The sequence below is a fragment of the Sapajus apella genome, unplaced genomic scaffold (assembly GCF_009761245.1).
Source record: "Sapajus apella isolate SASKATOON/1434 unplaced genomic scaffold, GSC_monkey_1.0 scaffold180, whole genome shotgun sequence".
Classification (NCBI taxonomy): Eukaryota; Metazoa; Chordata; class Mammalia; order Primates; family Cebidae; genus Sapajus; species Sapajus apella.
The window spans coordinates 302,754-320,087 of NW_022437120.1; the positions used below are offsets into that span (position 1 = coordinate 302,754).

The following is a 17,334-nucleotide window of genomic DNA, read 5'->3' on the forward strand; positions in this document are numbered from 1 at the left end:
CAAAAGGCAAGACAAGGCACGGCGCACAGGGCAGTTCCAGAGCTCGGACTGCTGGTGGAGTTTTGCAATTACTACTCGGAGAGGTAGATGTTATGGCACAAAGAAAACGAAGAATTACGTTGGAGTTGTTGAGAATTGGATTTTTGGTGTGGATGAGAAGATGTACAGATGTAAAGATGCCGCAAAGGGTATAAAATGGTGCCGTCTCTGTGGAAAACGGGATGGTGGTTCCTCAAAACCACGTGGAAATACCCCACGATCCAGCAATGCCACTGTTGGGTATATACCCAAGAGAATTAAAAGCAGGAACTTGAAGAGATATTTGTTCACTCAGGTAAAAACGGCAGCATTATTCACAACAGACAAAGGGCAGATGCAAGCCAAGTGTCCGTGGAGGGATGAATCAATAAACAAAATACAGGGTCGATCCATGCAATGTAGTATCCATCAGCCTTTGTAAAAAGACATGCGACAACATGGATAAACCTTGAAGATACTATGCCACAGCAAAAGAGCCCAGTACAAAAGAATACTGAATCATTCCACGTAATGCCAGGAGTCAAATTCATAGAGACAGAAGGCAGAACGGAGGCTGCCTGTGGTTGGGGAGAAGGGGGTATGGGACATTATTTAATGGGTACCGAGTTTTGCCGGGGAAAATGAAAGAGTTCTGGAGACGGATGGTAGCAACGGGAGCACAGCAATGTGGGTGTCCTTAATGCCACCCAACTGCACGCTTCATAATGGCTAAAATGCTACATTCTAGCTCATGTATAGCTGACCACAGTTGTTTTTCAAAGATGAATGAAGCAAGTAAAAGCCTTTTAGCCCTAAAGTTGAATTGAAAGCATCAGCATGAAAATATGCTGTGTTTTATCTTATCTTTGGAGTACGAGGGATACAGATTTCCTAACTCTGCTTATTGAATGACTAACCCAATAGCAATCAATAGCAACAAGCCCAGCTGGCAGAGCTAGCGCTGAGATTGATCTCCAAATGCCATTCCTCACTGACACAAGCCAGGTTTCTTGAGGGAAATGGCCAAATCCAGGCCTGGCAAGGAAACACTCATAAAAAGAGATTAGGACATTTTATAGGATGGAAAGCATGAAACTATTAAACTAAGATTTTGTCAAAAGAGCTCAGTTTGAGCAAATTCCCTCTAGCAAAGATGGGACAATCTGAGCATCAATCAGAATCCATGGATAGAAACACATCGTATATGTTCAAACCCATGAGGGTTTTTTTTTTTGGACAGTCTCTTGCTCTGTCACCAAGGCTGGATTGCAGCGGCTGAATCATGGTTCACTGCAGCCCGGGCTCAAACACCCAGGCTCACGCTATCCTCCCACCTCGGCCTCCCAAGTATCAGGAACTACAGGCACATGCCACTACCTGTGATTAATTAAAATTTTTTTTTCTTTGTAAAGACAAGCTTTCACTATGTTGCCCAGGCTGGCTTCAAACTCCTAGGTTCAAGTGATCCTCCAGCCTCAGCTTCCCAAAGTGCTGGGATTATAGGCATGAGCCTCCACACTCAGCCAAAGTCCATGAGTTCTTAATCATACTGAAAACAATTTAATTTCATTGGTAATCACTGAAAGATGCTAGAGAACTAATTCATTCTTCTGAACAATGAAAAATAAAGTGACAGTAGTAGGCACGGATCCTGCCTTTCCTAGACAAACGGTACCTCAAGGTAACCAAATATTCGATAAGTTATAAATGTGCTTGTTACAGAAGAATTTCAGCTAACAAACACAGAAGAAATGATGGCATCAGAACACCACCATTGGCAATGCCTAACAAAGCAAAGGCTCTAGGCGATGAGCATCCATGGCTGTCGCCGTCACAAACTTGGATCTGAGCATGCCCATTTGAATCTGAGCAACAGGGATAGAGGAACATGTTCAATGTCACGAAGAGGATGCAGTCAACAAAATCCAGCCTGCAGAAGTCCTCTGGGAAGAGCCTCATTTCTTTAGCAAACATAATGCAAGGGGGAAAAAAGGAGATGAAAGAGAAACCCACAAATTAAAAGAAACACAGGCAATACACAGACCTTATTTAGATCCTGATGTGAACAAGGCGTTAAAGACAATTAGACAAACTTGGAAATTTGAACAGTGACTGGATATTTAATGATAGTAAAGAGTGACAATTTGTTTCAGGATGATAACATGGCACTAGGGCTGTATTTTTTTAAATAAAATCATCCTCATATTTTTCAGAGACACATACAAAAGTATCTGCAGGTGAAACGACATGCGGTCTGGAAAATGCTTCAAAATAACACCAAATGGAGGAAAGTGAGTAATGCAGAGATCAACAGCAGGTCATGAATTCATATTTGTCAAAGCTGAGGGATGAACACTCTACTCTATTATTATGTTTGGAAGTTTTCACATGATACAACTTATTTAGGTGGGTGTGATGGTTCACACCAGTAATCCTAGCACTTTGGGAGGCTGAGGCAGGAGGATCGCTTGAACCCATGAGTTAGAGACCAGCCTGGGTAACAAACCGAGACCCTGTCTCAAAAAAAAAAATGTTTTAAACTTATTTAAAAGATTTCACAGAGTTGCTTAAAGATTTCACAGAGTTGCTTAAAAGGAGGCAAGCAGCCATGGAAATCTACCCGACACCAGCAAGCATGAATTCGAGTTTGATGTCCACGCAAGCACAGGAAGGCTTGTGTTAATGAAGGGACCTCTGTGGGATGGGGAAAGACAAAGTCAGCCTGAACGACTATCATGTGGGGCATGGCCGGAAGACACCGGATTTTAAACATCCCCAAAGGGCAGTGGAGCAGCCCTTCTCACCACTAATGTACCTGGCCTGATTTCTTCACCTTACAAATGGCCACACAAGCAGGGAGAGGCACGGTGAGTCACACGGCAGGAAGAGAGGGGTCTGGGTGAGGATCCCAGGGTTTCTTGCCAAACCAATGTGCTTTCACCTCCCTGCCGCTGCTGGGATCGCTTTCACATAGCAGATTGAGAGCTGTGACTCCCATTCCCCAATGAGTCGGGGCCTTGTAAATCACACGTCCTGGGGTCACCTCGCTTCAAGGACCCTAATTTAAAACGTACAAATATGCTCTAGTTTTAACATGACTATAAATTATGTACTATAAGACTGAAAAATATGTTTTTACACGCGACTCTCCCATTCGGCTGTTATTGACAGTGCTGCTCGATTTCTCATTTCAGCTCTATTTAAGGCATCGGTATTTCAGGATCCAGTCTGGGTCACTAATTTTACAGAAACTGCCAACAGTGCTGAAAGGACTTTAAACAGTAACTTTTATGACTACTTAATAATGTAGTTATACACATGCCTGTAAATGTATGATAGCTAAAAGTCAAGGACTAATGCCCAATAGTGGATATCTTCGGATGGTAAGATTACCAATCATTTTCACATTGTTTTATCTGAGTTCTTCATTTTTCTGTAATAAATATACATTGAGTTTAATAAAAGAAGGAAGTTTCCCCGATACTATTTGAAAAAAAGAAAAAAGAAAGAAAACCTACATGTTTTTCTGAAGCCATTTCTGGCCTGGAAAACACTTTCTTTTTTAAAATAAGCAGGCTTTTCCTCTATTTGTGCACTCTGTGGGAAGCACATTCTTTATTTAGGGTCAAGTTAAGTTCTCCCTAAATGCTAGGGAAAGGTTTTATTTGTTGTTTGTTTTCCCCGCCTACTCAATTTTGAGGGGTAGCCTGTATTATTGCCTCTCTTTACCTGGTTTGATTTACGATCTTGGAAGTCAAGTCATTCTTTTCTAGGTCAAAGAAAGAAAAAAAAAAAAGGACTCCCCCACCTAATACCTGATAAAAATATCTGAAAAGGTCATTGCACACCTTGACAGAGACACATACAATTTCAACCCAAGCTGATAAAACTGCAACTAGAAAACTTTAATCAGAACAAAATGTAACTTGCCATTTCCCAGCTCAATTGATGAACTCTTTTTTATCTGAAATGACAGACATCATAAGATAGGAAAACCTTTAGATAAGAAACCAAATTGAGTTGTTTGAATGAGATCCGACTGTCTGTCCCTGGTTCAGACTCCCACACCTGCTCGGAATGGGTCAATGAGTGCCTCCTGGCATGGTCCCGAGGGGTTTGGAAACATTGCAAAAGTGGTGAACTTTGAGACTTCAGCGTTTATTCTGCGATTATAATTAACCTGCTCACCAGTTGCTATCGATCAGTTCCAAATGGAGGTGATAAGGTTTGACTGGATTTCTAGAAGTAGGAATGGAGATTTAAACTGGGGAGTAGAAAGGAAGACATTAAAAAAAACTTAAGGACTGAATTAGATTTTAAGACGCAAAACTGCATTTGCGATTAGGGGATCCCAAAACCCATGGCTCTGATCTGCCTGGAAGAATCTTGAGGAAGCTTGAGTACAAAGGAAAACCCTGAAATTCAAAGTTTCCCACCAAATTGCGATAGTAACTTCTTGATTTTTCATCCTCCAAAATAAAGCGTATCTGTAACTACTCAATGTGGGTTAAAGACAGCAGAGGTTTTCCAATGACTTTAAACACACAGAATGGCTCACCTATCTGCATTATGTTCCTCCTTTGGAGGAAAAAAGATATTAAAAACATCAAGTCCATTCTTGGGCTCCTGCAAAATTTGGAAGACCAGAAAACCAAATTCCCATCATTCAGATAAGAAGCTTGAATATCCTGGCTCAATTCTGATTACAGAGCAGTAATAGATAAAACCGTAGGCCACCTGCCAGAAACAAGAAAGCTTCCACTGATGGGCTGCTGCGTTCAGTTGAGACCCATTCCACGGGGCTTTTCCTGCCTGGGGCTTCAGTCACGGTCGTGATCCACGGCTCCCTTCTTACATTCACTAACATCCTTGTTACTGTGCTCTTCTCTTCTTTCTCAGCCTCTACCACAAATACATGTGAAATCTTCAGAGATAAGGGAAGACGGAGAACACAGTTACAGATTTCTTTTAGGAAAGGGATTTTTAAGCGAGCCATATGGTTTTGCTCCTAAGCAGCCAGCAGTTTCGGCAGAGCCAGGAGAATCCTCTCGCTGGGAGGGTCTGAATCCTGGGAAGTCTCTTTAATTCTCTGCACACCAGAATCCAAGGGCTAAAAAGGAAGTTGGTGCAACACTGGGATTCCCAACATTGCATTCCTCAACTGCACAGCTTGCAGCTGAGGAACGAGACGGAAGGTTCCTTAGGACGACATTGCACCTAGACAGACAGTGACTGGTGGGAAGCAAATGGAAACTCAGACCAGAAGCTCCCCTGGGGAGAGGAAGCGGATGGGAGTGACAAGTCAACGCAAATCCCAAGGTTTAATAGAGCCCTTCAATCACACACAGCTTCTGGTTCTGAAGAGCTAAGTGCCCTCCTATCAGATTTGGCACATACAAAGTGTGGGGAAAGGGGAAAGTACAGTTCTGCAGGTTGGGCTCACCTGGGTTTCAAACCAGGGCTGTTGACTACCCATGGGGAGCTGAGATGACAGTCTCTTTGTGGGTATCAGCTTCCTTTCCAGCAAAACGGAGATTGTCATATCTACCTCTTAGGGAAAGGCTTCAAAGTCCCTGGCATGAGATGACTTTTTCATGGATGGCGGTACACCTTACTGTTCACAATGGAATGTTGTGCCAGATACAGACTACTCTCCCTAAAAAGTTGTTAGCCAGCATCCAAACATGAAGGTACCAACATTTATAAATGTATTTTGTATAAATTAAAACATATTCAAGATTATTCCTATTATAACCCCATTCATATTATCTTCCCTGTCTTTTTTAGAAGGTGACAAAAGAGCACCTCTAGAGATAGCCATCAAATTAGTCTTAGTAACCCGTTTATGTTGTATGTTACGTGGGCTATGTCATGGCTATCAGATGTCAATACAGCAGAGCGATACTCATTTCCAAGACAGCCTTATCACCTGGTTCTACAGGCAGGCTAGACAAAGAAGCCCCTAAAAGACAAATAGTCTCAGATGTCAGAAAAGTTGCTTCAGTTCTTAAAGCAGCAGCTCTCATCTACACGGATTGCCAGCTTCTAGAATAAGGAAAGCATACTTCCTCTTTCTTATGCAAACACAAGCAGCGACTTTTGCAACTGGCTTCAGCTCAAAATTCAGTACAACTAAATTGTCTTAAACTGACAGGCTTAAAAGAAAGGTTTAAAAGAATCACCTTGCCCTGGAGGAAGGTAACTTGTTCTTCACACAATCCCATCATTGCAGTAGGTTAGTGGTTTTCAGGCAGGTAACCCCAATGTAACCTGAGGGAAAACTGCCTACCTGGAGAGGTCGGCATTGCCTAGTGTGTGTATGTGTGTGCCCACAAGGGGGGAAGCCACAGTACTGTGGGGTTGGGGGTGTCTGCCAGTTGCTGACTTAGATCTACTACCAATACTGAGACTAGGATGAGAGATTCCCTCCCTCAGTAAAGCAACATCCTATGAGAGAAACAAAATCAAAAGCCAAATACGGGATTGCCACTGAGGATGATTTTGATCTGTCCTTAAAAATCTTGCGGAAGCTCGAGTACAAAGAAAAACCCCAAAGAATTTGTAAAAGAATAGGTAAAAGACAAATTTACTAAAAAACAACTTATGCCTTAAAGCAGTTTTCCTGTGCATCCATGAACACCAAATATAGAATTTTTTTTTTTTTTAAAGAGGATACTTTCAGGAAATTGAGTCATGAATACCGTATGTCTGTTATTTATTTATTTTAATTTTAATTTTTTTCTGAGACAGAGTCTCACCCTGTCACCCAGGCCGGAGTGCAATGGCACAATCTTGGCTCACTGCAACCTCCACCTTCCGGGTTTCAGCGATTCTCCTGACTCAGCCTCCTGAGTAGCTGGGACTACAGGCGCATACCACCATGCCCAGCTAATTTTTGTATTTTTAGTAGAGACGGTTTCACCATGTTGACCACGATGGTCTCCATCTCTTGACCTCGTGATCCACCCGCGAGGCCTCCCAAAGTGCTGCAATTACAGGCATGAGCCACCGCGCCCGGCCTATGTTTTAAAACTTAATTAGTTTAATATGGTTTTAAAAAAAGGTAATATAGTCACATCCTTCGAAATTCAAAAGGTTCCATTTGCACACCCATGTTTATAGAAGCATTATCCACAATAGCCAAGAGGGAGAAGCAACTCAGGTGTCCATCTATGGAAGAATGGCTAAACAAAAGGTGGGCTACACATACAATGGAATATTATTCAGCCTTGAAAGGAAGGAAATTCTGGCATATGCTACAACATGGATACATCATGAAGACATCATGTTAAGTCAAATAAGCCAGACACAAAAGGACAAATACTGTATGGTTCTACTTATACGAGATCCTTAGAGTGGTCAAATTCATAAGAAAAGGAAAATAGCATGCAGGTTACCAGGTGCTGGTATGGAGAGGAATGGCAGTAGTATTTTAATACGTAGAGTTTAAGTTCTAGAGATGTGATACACAGCAGTGCGAATATACTTAGCACTCCTGCACTATATACTTAAAATGGCGAAGATTATTTGAATTTTTTTTTTTTTTCCCGAGATGAAGTCTTGCTCTGTCGCCTAGGCTGGTGTGCAGTGGCATGATCTTGGCTCACTGCAACCTCTACCTCCCGGGTTCAAGCAATTCTCCTGCCTCAACCTCCTGAGTAGCTCGAATTACAGGCACGTGCCACCACGCGCAGCTAATTTTTGTATTTTTAGTAGAGATGGGGTTTCACCATGTTGGCCAGGTTGGTCCCGAACTCCTGACCTTGTGATCCGCCTGCCTCGGCCTCCCAAAGTGCTGGGATTACAGGCATAAGCCACTGTGCCCAGCCAATGATTTGAAATTTTTAGATAAATTTAACTTCCCTGTATTTTTAAATGTACTTTCTAGTTATTTAATGGATTAATGAAGCACAGAAATGACTATAACAATGGTTAAGGTGGTTAAAAAATTCAAAAAGTTCCAAGGCATGCCTAGTAAAAGTCCCTCTTCCACCATTATCCCTGACTACCCACTTTCCTCCCCACAGGCAACCTGTGCTACAAATTTCTCATGAAATTTTCTATTTTCAAGTGAATATAACCCTTTTCTTCCTTTTCTCTTTTTAACACAAAGAGTTAAGTGCTATATACACCTCCTACATTTATAAATGTCTCCAAGGATTCCATACATTAGATAATGAACTTCATTATTTTTATGCCTGCAAAGCTTCTGGTTTCTATGTGCCAGGTGCATACAGACAGTCCCTAATGATGCACATTTAGATTATTTCCAATTTTGTTATTAAGAACAATGCCACAATTAATATGTGCTGGTGTATTTGTGGAATAAATCCCTAGAGGTGAAAATTTCGGAGTCAAGGCTGTCTACTTTGCAATTTTATGGCAACTACACCAAAGACTCTCCATAAAGGTCAGACCGATTTACACACCCACCCACAGGTATCAGAGTTCCTGTTTCCCCACACCTCAGAGCATGTTTGTTTTCTTAGTGCATTTAAGCAAGAAAAGAAATGGGGAGGTATACAGAATAAGGTGTTATCTAGAACTGTCTCCTGGGCATCATTCTACCTGAGTGATAGAAAGTGCCTAGCTAATGTGGCTTGACCTTTTGATGGGACACAATTGGGCAAGTGACGGGGCTCACTAGAGGTAGTGACACACCCCTGACCACCCCAACACACCTTCTTATTTAATTGGTTCTCAGCTTAGTACCACAGACCAACCCCAGCTCTGACTGACCTGCTCAGGGTGGTAACCGGAAAGTTAAACAACCTTGGTTTTCCTGAAGGCTGACAAATCACTCTCCAGTCTCACAAAGCTCCTGCACAAATGAGCCGGCTCTGAAAGCCACTGGCGTGCTTGATAAGCAGGCCCCAAAAGATCCAGAAAACACTTCAGGGTTTTTCACTGACCTGCACCATAAATGGCCTCTTGGAACACCTTGAATGCCCTCTCTCAATACCTAATGGGGCCTAACTTCTTTTAAATAAATTGTTTGGGTAACATGGCGAAATACTATACACGTATTTCACTATATTGTTATTTTTATCTACTCTAAAAATGATTCAAAGTTTTGAAATCCGTTGAGAATTTCCTAATTGCTTATTTCTCCGTTACACAAAACAATTGATATTCCACAGTAAAATATATTTTCCTAGCCTTTCTGATAACACCTACCACCATATAGCTGTCAAGGTATATTTACAATCTATTTCCATTTCAGTCTCCTTTCCAGCCTTTCCAACTCGCAAGCATTAACTGCCACAAAAATCAGCGTCATTGAGGTGTAACGTACATGCAATAAAAGACTCCCATTTTAAGAGCACAGCTCCACAATGCTGCCATATGGAGATACATGTGTAGCCACCGTGACTGGGTTCTTTTAAAGGAAACAGCTTCATTCTCCCGCTACTGCCATTTCACAGGCACAGGCAGATTCTAGCCCCCAAAATGCAAGAACTGTGTGCACAGCTCTACCACAGTGCTTCCAGCGCCCAGGAGTTTATGATGAAGACAAGCCATACTCCATATTACATTTCCACACAACTACAATCACCTACGAGTGTTCTTCTCGCATCTAATGTCTGCTCACCTTGAGTAATAAGACACAGTTAAAAGGCCATGGGCTTTTGTGTGTGTGCGTGTTTTAGAAATTTGGAAAGTCATACTCCATCTTGCTTTTATCCACCCAGTGACTTCTCCAGCCTAAAAGCCCTGCTTTCTTCCAGTGAGTTTCAAGAACCCTCTTCCATCCTGCCCACCCTGCCCTAGGGCTCTTGAGTTTGCTTCTTAAGGGACTCAACACAGCCATTCTGTGTGGTTGGACCCAGGCAGGGCAGAGTCCTGGGGCAATTACCACCAAGATCCCTATGCAAATATTTGCTAAGTGCCCCACATTTGCCAGGCACTTAAATGAGTAAGACTCTGTACCTGCCCCCAGTAAGGTCACATAATTCCATTCAAGCAGCCTAACTAGTGATTTTCACAGTTGTTTTAGGGTCGTAGCTCATATGGAACTTGGAGTGAATTAAAGTTCACATACATTGCAGTCAGGCCACACTTACTACTTCCAACCTAAGTTCAGGGCTTTACAGAGGCCGGTGTTAACTTTTATTATTTTGATTTTTGCCCTATTCAAATAACCAACTTAAGAACTATGGCAAGATATGGTTAAAACTACAGCAGCTACATAGAAAAATAAAAGTGTTCTCTTATTTCTCCTCATTGAAATTAAAAACAGTTTCTGAGTTAAGGGTGAATTAGTGTGTATAGTTTTTACCTATAGTGACAAATAATTATTTAAATAAAGGTCAGGCTGCACTGTATTATTTCATGGGTACTCCATGAAATATTAGAAAACATATTAGAAAACAAGGGTATATTCTTTCTTTTTCTTTTTCGGAGACAGGGTCTTCACTCTGTTCTCCAGGTAGGAGTACAGTGGTGCAATCACAGCTCACTGCAGCCTCAGCCTCCCTGACTCAACCTCCCTGACTCAACCTCCCTGACTCAGCCTCCCTGACTCAACCTCCCTGACTCAACCTCCCACCTCAGCCTCCCCAGTTGCTGGAGTTACAGGCATGTGTTACCATGCCCAGCTAATTTTTTTTTTTTTTTTTTTGAGATGGTGACTCACTATGTTGTCCAGGCTGGTCTTGAACTCTGGAGCTCAAGCAATCCTCCCACCTCAGCCTCTAAGTGTGGAATTACAGCTGTGAGCCACTGTGCCTGGCCTCTTATTTCTTTTTTTTCCCCTATAAAATGGTCAATATTTCTTTCTTTTTCTTTTTTTTCGTTTTTTGAGACAGAGTTTCGCTCTTGTTACCCATGCTGGAGTGCAATGGTGTGATCTCGGCTCACCGCAACCTCCGCCTCCTGGGTTGAAGCAATTCTGCCTCAGCCTCCTGAGTAGCTGGGACTACAGGCATGCGCCACCATGCCCAACTAATTTTTGTATTTTTAGTAGAGACGGGGTTTCACCATGTTGACCAGGATGGTCTCGATCTCTTGACCTCGTGATCCACCCGCCTCGGCCTCCCAAAGTGCTGGGATTATAGGCGTGAGCCACCGTGGCCGGCCTTCAATATTTCTTTCTTAAAAGAAATTGCCGGTTCTTTCCCTGACAAACTCCTACTCACCCTTCAAGACCAAAGGCAGATGATAGCACTTAGGTGATAACTTCCAGAGTCTCCCGGACAGAGAAAAGAACCACCTTTGCTGCTTCTCCTTGCTTTTAGCTCATTATCAGCCCACAACAATGAGTCACGCCCAGTTTCACATTGAGTGCCCAACCATCTGTGTCATTGGGGACTGTCCCAGGTTTAGCACTAACGATCCAAGTCCTGTGAAAACCCTCAGTCCTGGGCACACCACCAACATAGGTAACTCTACATGACAGCGATTCGCTAGTCAAAAAAATAACCATCATTTACAAAGGGCCAAAGCCAAATTCTTCACAAGTCTTACCTTATTTTTCTAATTTAAGGTATCACTAAAAATAGCTATGATGATCCCTACAGAAAAAGACATGAGACTGAGAGGAGTAACTTGCCCAAGATGACACGAGGCTCCTGAAACTGACTCTAGGTTTGCCTGAGTTTAAACCCCTGTGCTCCTCCCACCACACTGTCTGGCCATCTTAGGACCCCATGGGAACTGCTTGGAAAGCTGGAGTCAGTTGTCATCTTCCCTCCATTACCAGGCCAGCTAGGATCTGGTGCTGGTCCTCACTAAAGTTGCCAGGCAAGTAGGAGGGCCCAAGTGATGGGAAGAATATATAAAAAGCACAGTCACATGCACTGCCTTTTTTTTTTTTTTTTTTTGAGACAGGGTCTCACTGTGTCACCCAGGTTGGAGTACAGTGGCCTTGGGCTCATGTGATCCTCCTATCTCAGCTTCTAAAGCTGGGACTACAGGCATGCAACACCAGGCCTGGCTAATTTTTTTTTCTTTTTTTTTTAGTAGAGAGAGCCATGTTGGTCTTGAACTCCCGACCTTAGGTGATCCGCCAGCCTAGGCCTTCCAAAGTACTGGGATCACAGGTGTGAGCCACCTTGCCCGGCTGGCTAATGTTTAAATATGTTTTGCAAAGACAGGGTCTCACTATTTTGCTCACGCTGGCCTTGAACTCCTGGTCTCAAATGATCCTCTTGCCTCAGCTTCCCAAAGTGCTGGAATTACAGGTATGAGCCTCTGTGCCTGGCCATATGTGTTGCTTTTAACTTCAGTTGCTTTTATTTAAGTGCCACCTGCAGAACACCTCGAAGACATGAAAGCCAGCAAGTTCAACATGACCTGTGTTGCCTCTTTGAGACAGGCCGCAGCTCTCCCAAAACACTTGGCTGTGTGCAGAAGAGAAAATCCACCCTCTAGGCCCGACCCCAAAGGCTGTGGACTTTATGAGGCATCAGGGAAGAGCCCAGAGAAGACAGGTGGCAGTTCTGGCAGGTAGATGCTCAGAGAGGTCAGCTGCCATTTGCTGACACGGGAATTTAGGAACTCCCTTATTTCAATCACCTCTACATGGCATGGCTGACATTTTAAAATCTGAATACTGCGTGTAGTCACATGATCTTCCTTCCTTCCTTCCCTCCTTCCTTCCTTCCCTCCCTACCTCCCTCCCTGCTTCCTTCCTTTCTTCCTTCCTTCCTTCCCTCCCTCCCTCCCTCCTTCCTTCCCTGCCTCCCTCCTTCTTTCCTTCCCTTCCTTCCTTCTCTCCTTTCCTTCCTTCATTTCCTTCTTTCACTTTTTCCTTTTTTCTTTTTTGAGACGGAGTCTGGCTCTGTTATCCAGGCTGGGGTACAGTGGTGCAATCTCGGTTCACTGCAACCTAGGCCTCCTGGGTTCAAGTGGTTCTCCTTCCTAAGCATCCCGAGTGCCTGGGACTACAGGCGCGCGCCACCATGCCAGGCTAATTTTCTTTCTTTTTCGTATTTTAGTAGAGACGGGATGTCACCATGTTGGCCAGGATAGTCTCGATCTCCTGACCCAGTCCTCCCTATTTTAAGTCAGAGGCCCCAGAGGGCCCTGGAGAGAGAGGACTCCTCCGTCAGCGTGCAAGGCCAGGGCGGGCCCCACCCCCTGCCCTGCACTTCTGCCTTTGGGCGCCATTGTGTGGAGATGCCGCTGCTATCGAGCAAAGGTCGCAGAGAGGCTCGCCCGGCCCTCCTCCCCTGGGGGTGGCCGTCTGGCTCCCCCAAGAGGGGTGAGGGGGAGGGGAACGCCAAGAGCCACAGATCGGGCCTCTCGGCGCCACTTCCAGGGTTAATCAGTTTGCCAGCGATGTGTATTTGGCTGTACCCCTGGGGACCTTCCCTGGCCACCCAGGGCCAGAGGATAATTTAAAAGCGCTTCAAAGCCAGGGCCCTTCTCGGAGCCAGCCCAATACTGGAAACCTGGCCAGGGCAGCCTTTACTCTTCAAAGTGAGAACAAATGCAGAAGGATTTAGCACTTAGTATGTGATCAATAAACTCCAGCTCTGCTTTTCAAATCCGGGCTTCCCCTCCCCCACAGGGTGGGCTCAATCCAAACCCACTCCTCCGTCCCTTCCCGACATTCCAGAGGCCGTTTGCATTTTGAACTAGGTGTGGCCACTTCCCTTTCTCCCCCAGCCCCTGCGCCCAGGCCCCTTCTCAGATCCCGCTGCGTTTATCTGTAAATCAGTGGAGGCTGAGACCTGTTTGCCGTCCCTCCCTGTCGGATGGCGGAGGCAAACGCGGCATGGAACCTACCACAACGGTTATTTGGAACCCTGGCCCGCGCGAGAAGAGGAGGCTCCACGCGTTCAAGCGACTGCAGTCTCCGTTTAGCTCGGGCGTCATAAACAAGCCCCTTTGGCCTCTGTGTTCTTGGGCATTGACGGGGGTCTGCCCCTGCCGCCCGCACGATGCGCCCACGCGTCCGGCAGGGGACACCCGCACGGTGCCGGCTCCTGTTCGGCGCATCTCCCCGGCGTCTCCTTTGCTCCAACCCTCCTTTGTTCTCGGTGTGAGACCCCCGACAGGAAAATCATCTGCCACTCTGAGGGATCCTCCAACTGGGCCGCCAAATGGCCCAGAAGGTCTGAGGTCCAAACCACTGTCATCAGTTCCCCGCGGAGGCCCGAGAGCAGGCGGGGAGGAAATGGGGGCAGAAACCCAGCGATCTCCAGCGCCGTCCAGGCAGGGATCCCGGGCCACTGCCCCCGGCTCTCCAGGGAGCCCGCTGGCCTCCCGCGGTCACCCACAGTGCGGCGTGGCCACGGCCGACGTCCGGGGCTGCCGGGAGGCCGCACTCGGACCCCGCCACGGTCTCAGAAGAGGCCCGGACGGGCAGGCCCAGCCCCCTGCACAGAAGCCAGTCTCCAGGGGCTGCAATGTCGCCAGCCCCGCACTGGCTTCTGCCTGCTCTGGAAACTTCAGGTCTTCAAGGACCTTCCCCAGCTCAACCCAGGCATTCATGAAAAACGAAGGGTCCCCAACAGGGCTCAAGACCCACCCACGCGCCCTCGTGCCCCTACTCACCAAGATTGGGGTGTCGGGCGGCGGGGTTGGCCCGGCCGGGCAGGCTGTGCAAGACAGGGCTGTCGAAGGGGCCGGCGGAGGCGGCGGCTGCAGCGGCCCAGGACGCGCCCACGTCGGCCATGTAGGCTGGGTAGGGGCTGGAGTAGGAGCCCGCGAAGCCTGCGCGCCCATACTGCTCGCGGCCCGCCAGGCCCGCGCCCGCCGCGGCACCGCCACTGCTGTAGGCCGCAGCTTCCCGGGCCGCGGCAGCGGCGGCGGCAGCAGCCAGGGACCCGGTGGTCCCCGGGAAGGAGAAGCGCGGCGACACCGGCGGCGGGGTGTAGGCGGCTCCATCGGCTCCGGCCTGGCTCCAGCCGGGGCTGCTCTGCTGGGTCCCCGGCCCTGCACCCGACGGGGCCGCCCCCGAGCCGCCGCCCGTGGCGCCGCCCGACCCTGCGCCCGCGCCTCCACCCTGGAGGTAGGACAGGCCCAGCACGGAGGACGGCACCCGCGGCGTGGGCACGTAGACGGGCGAGGACGCGGCGCCCGCGCTGTGCATGAAGGCGCCGGGGCCGCCCGCCTCGTAGGCCCCGGGGGGGCGGCCCGTGGTTGGCGGCCATGGCCAGGCTCTGGTACATCGCCCCGGCGAGCTCCCGGCTTCGGGGTCCTGCCTCTCCTTCGCAGGTCAAGGAGCCACGCAGGGAGAGAAAACGACGGCAACAATAATGTCCGTGAAAGGCGCTGTCTCGAAGATCAAAAGTCAAGGGGAAAAAACCAAATCGCTTAAAAATATATACGAATTAAATCCGACATTGAGCAAAAGACTCTAGGCTCCTGTTGACTCCGGAAAATCCTGATTTGAATTTTTGGTGGTTCCGGAAGGCGACGCAGGCGCAGCTGAATTCATCCAGTGCCTGGAGGTCTGGAGCGCCTTTGCAGGGCAGAAGACGGAGGGCTCGTCCAGGCCTGGAGGTGGCGCACCGGCCTTCAGGTCCCCCACTTGTCCCACTGTGAGGCCTCCAGGACACCACCGCGGCTACAGGCGCAGAAGTGCTAGGCTGGCTCCTTCCTCCTCGCTGCAGCCGGGGTCCTAAAGGAGGAACGACAAAAAGACACAGCGGTTCATCCCAGAGCTTTCAGAACCCACTCTCCTGCAAACGAAGTCACCACGGGAGTTTGGGGGTGCAGCTGCGGAGGCCCCGCAGTGCGGTACCGGGAAGCGGCGGCCTTTGTTTTGTGCAGGCATTGGATCAGGCGTCCCATGCAAGCATGGGGTGGGGCGCACAGGGGACCTGGGGCTTCCCGGGTCTTGGGCATGAAGTTTACTGGTTGTAATCTTGGTCAATTATTTTTGTATTGCTTGTCCCAAAAGTCTTTAATGTTACCTTATTCTGCAAGCATATTTTTGGCACAGTCTAAGTCCAAAAGTTTGGGGTTAATGCAGAGTGCCTGGGATCTAACAAATCTCTCATCTCCTCTGTTCTCCCCATATCTCCGCAGGCATTCTTGGCCTAGAAAGAACTTTTTATTGTCCTTGGGGGCACAAGGACAAACTTTTTACCAAACAGTGACCTAACAAAGTTTTGTTTGTAATCTTAAAAATAATATATAGAAGTAGAGTCCAAATGTTTATAAGTGAACAGTGGTGTCTGCTAAGTCTCATGAAGAGGATTGAGAAACTCTCATCCATACACTACACCATGTGGACGTCAAATTGGATAAGCTACAGGTTTCTTGCAAAAAGTTATAATTTAGATGTTTTCCAAATTGTATGTCGGAACCAGAAAAGTGAAAGGAATGTACAATTTCACTTTACAGAATAATGCAGTGGACCATTCCAATTCACTGAAGGGGCCCTTCCTGTAGAATCACAAGTTACCCACAGGCAGAATCATCACACCCACGTGGACGCTTGGGGAAAGAATAGTTTGTGGAACTTGATTATATGCCTCCCAGCATCCTGCGTTTTGATATTATCAGGCAGTTTTTCTGATAAAATAAGAGCTCTGCTTTCTGAATTACCTGCTGTCTGAATTACCTCCAGGTCCTTTTCTCTACAACTCTGCTAAGTACAGGTGTCTCTCTTCATTTTACAAGAGGGAACTGAAGCACTGGAAACTTTTGAAACTTGTCTAAGATCAAAGTACAATCAGAAGGGGTGGGGGAAGGGGATGGGATCACTAGGGCTCCAAGGGCTTGAGGCTGTCCACCGCACTTCCATTTCTCTCTTTAAGAAGAGGCAACTACTCCTGACAACGGTTTCTTTTTTATTTCAATAGCAGACTTACAAGGATATTAACTATATACCGAATCCAGGCTGTGACACTTACAAAATGAATACCTTTAGACAAATTACTTAGCCTCTCTGTGCCTCAGTTTCCTCCTCTGCAGAATGCAAATATTAAAGGTACTTATTTTGTGGAGTCATCATGAAGCTTAGGGGTGAAGATTATAAATTAATATTTGTAAAGCACTTATAGCAGGTTTTTATAAAACTGTCATAAAAGGCAAAAGAAAAGCGCTAAATAATAGTTGACAATTACTACAGATTTCTAATGTAACACAAGAAAGTACCTCAGATGTATGTACTATAATAAATGGTCAGGCCGGGCGCGGTGGCTCAAGCCTGTAATCCCAGCACTTTGGGAGGCTGAGGCGGGTGGATCACAAGGTCAAGAGATCGAGACCATCCTGGTCAACATGGTGAAACCCCGTCTCTACTAAAAATACAAAAAATTAGCTGGGCATGGTGGTGCGTGCCTGTAATCCCAGCTACTCAGGAGGCTGAGGCAGGAGAATTGCCTGAACCCAGGAGACGGAGGTTGCGGTGAGCCG

General features: G+C 46.6%; 1 protein-coding gene across 1 annotated transcript in view; it reads right to left on the reverse strand.

Moving 5' to 3' along the window:
* The window catches only part of GATA4 (GATA binding protein 4), a 56,480-nt gene that overhangs the window by 36,689 nt on the left and 2,457 nt on the right, over positions 1–17,334 (reverse strand). The window contains 2 exon segments of the mRNA XM_032268355.1: positions 14,521–15,097; positions 15,099–15,589. Of these exon segments, the coding sequence (XP_032124246.1) occupies positions 14,521–15,097; positions 15,099–15,137 (616 nt within the window). The 5' untranslated portion in view covers positions 15,138–15,589.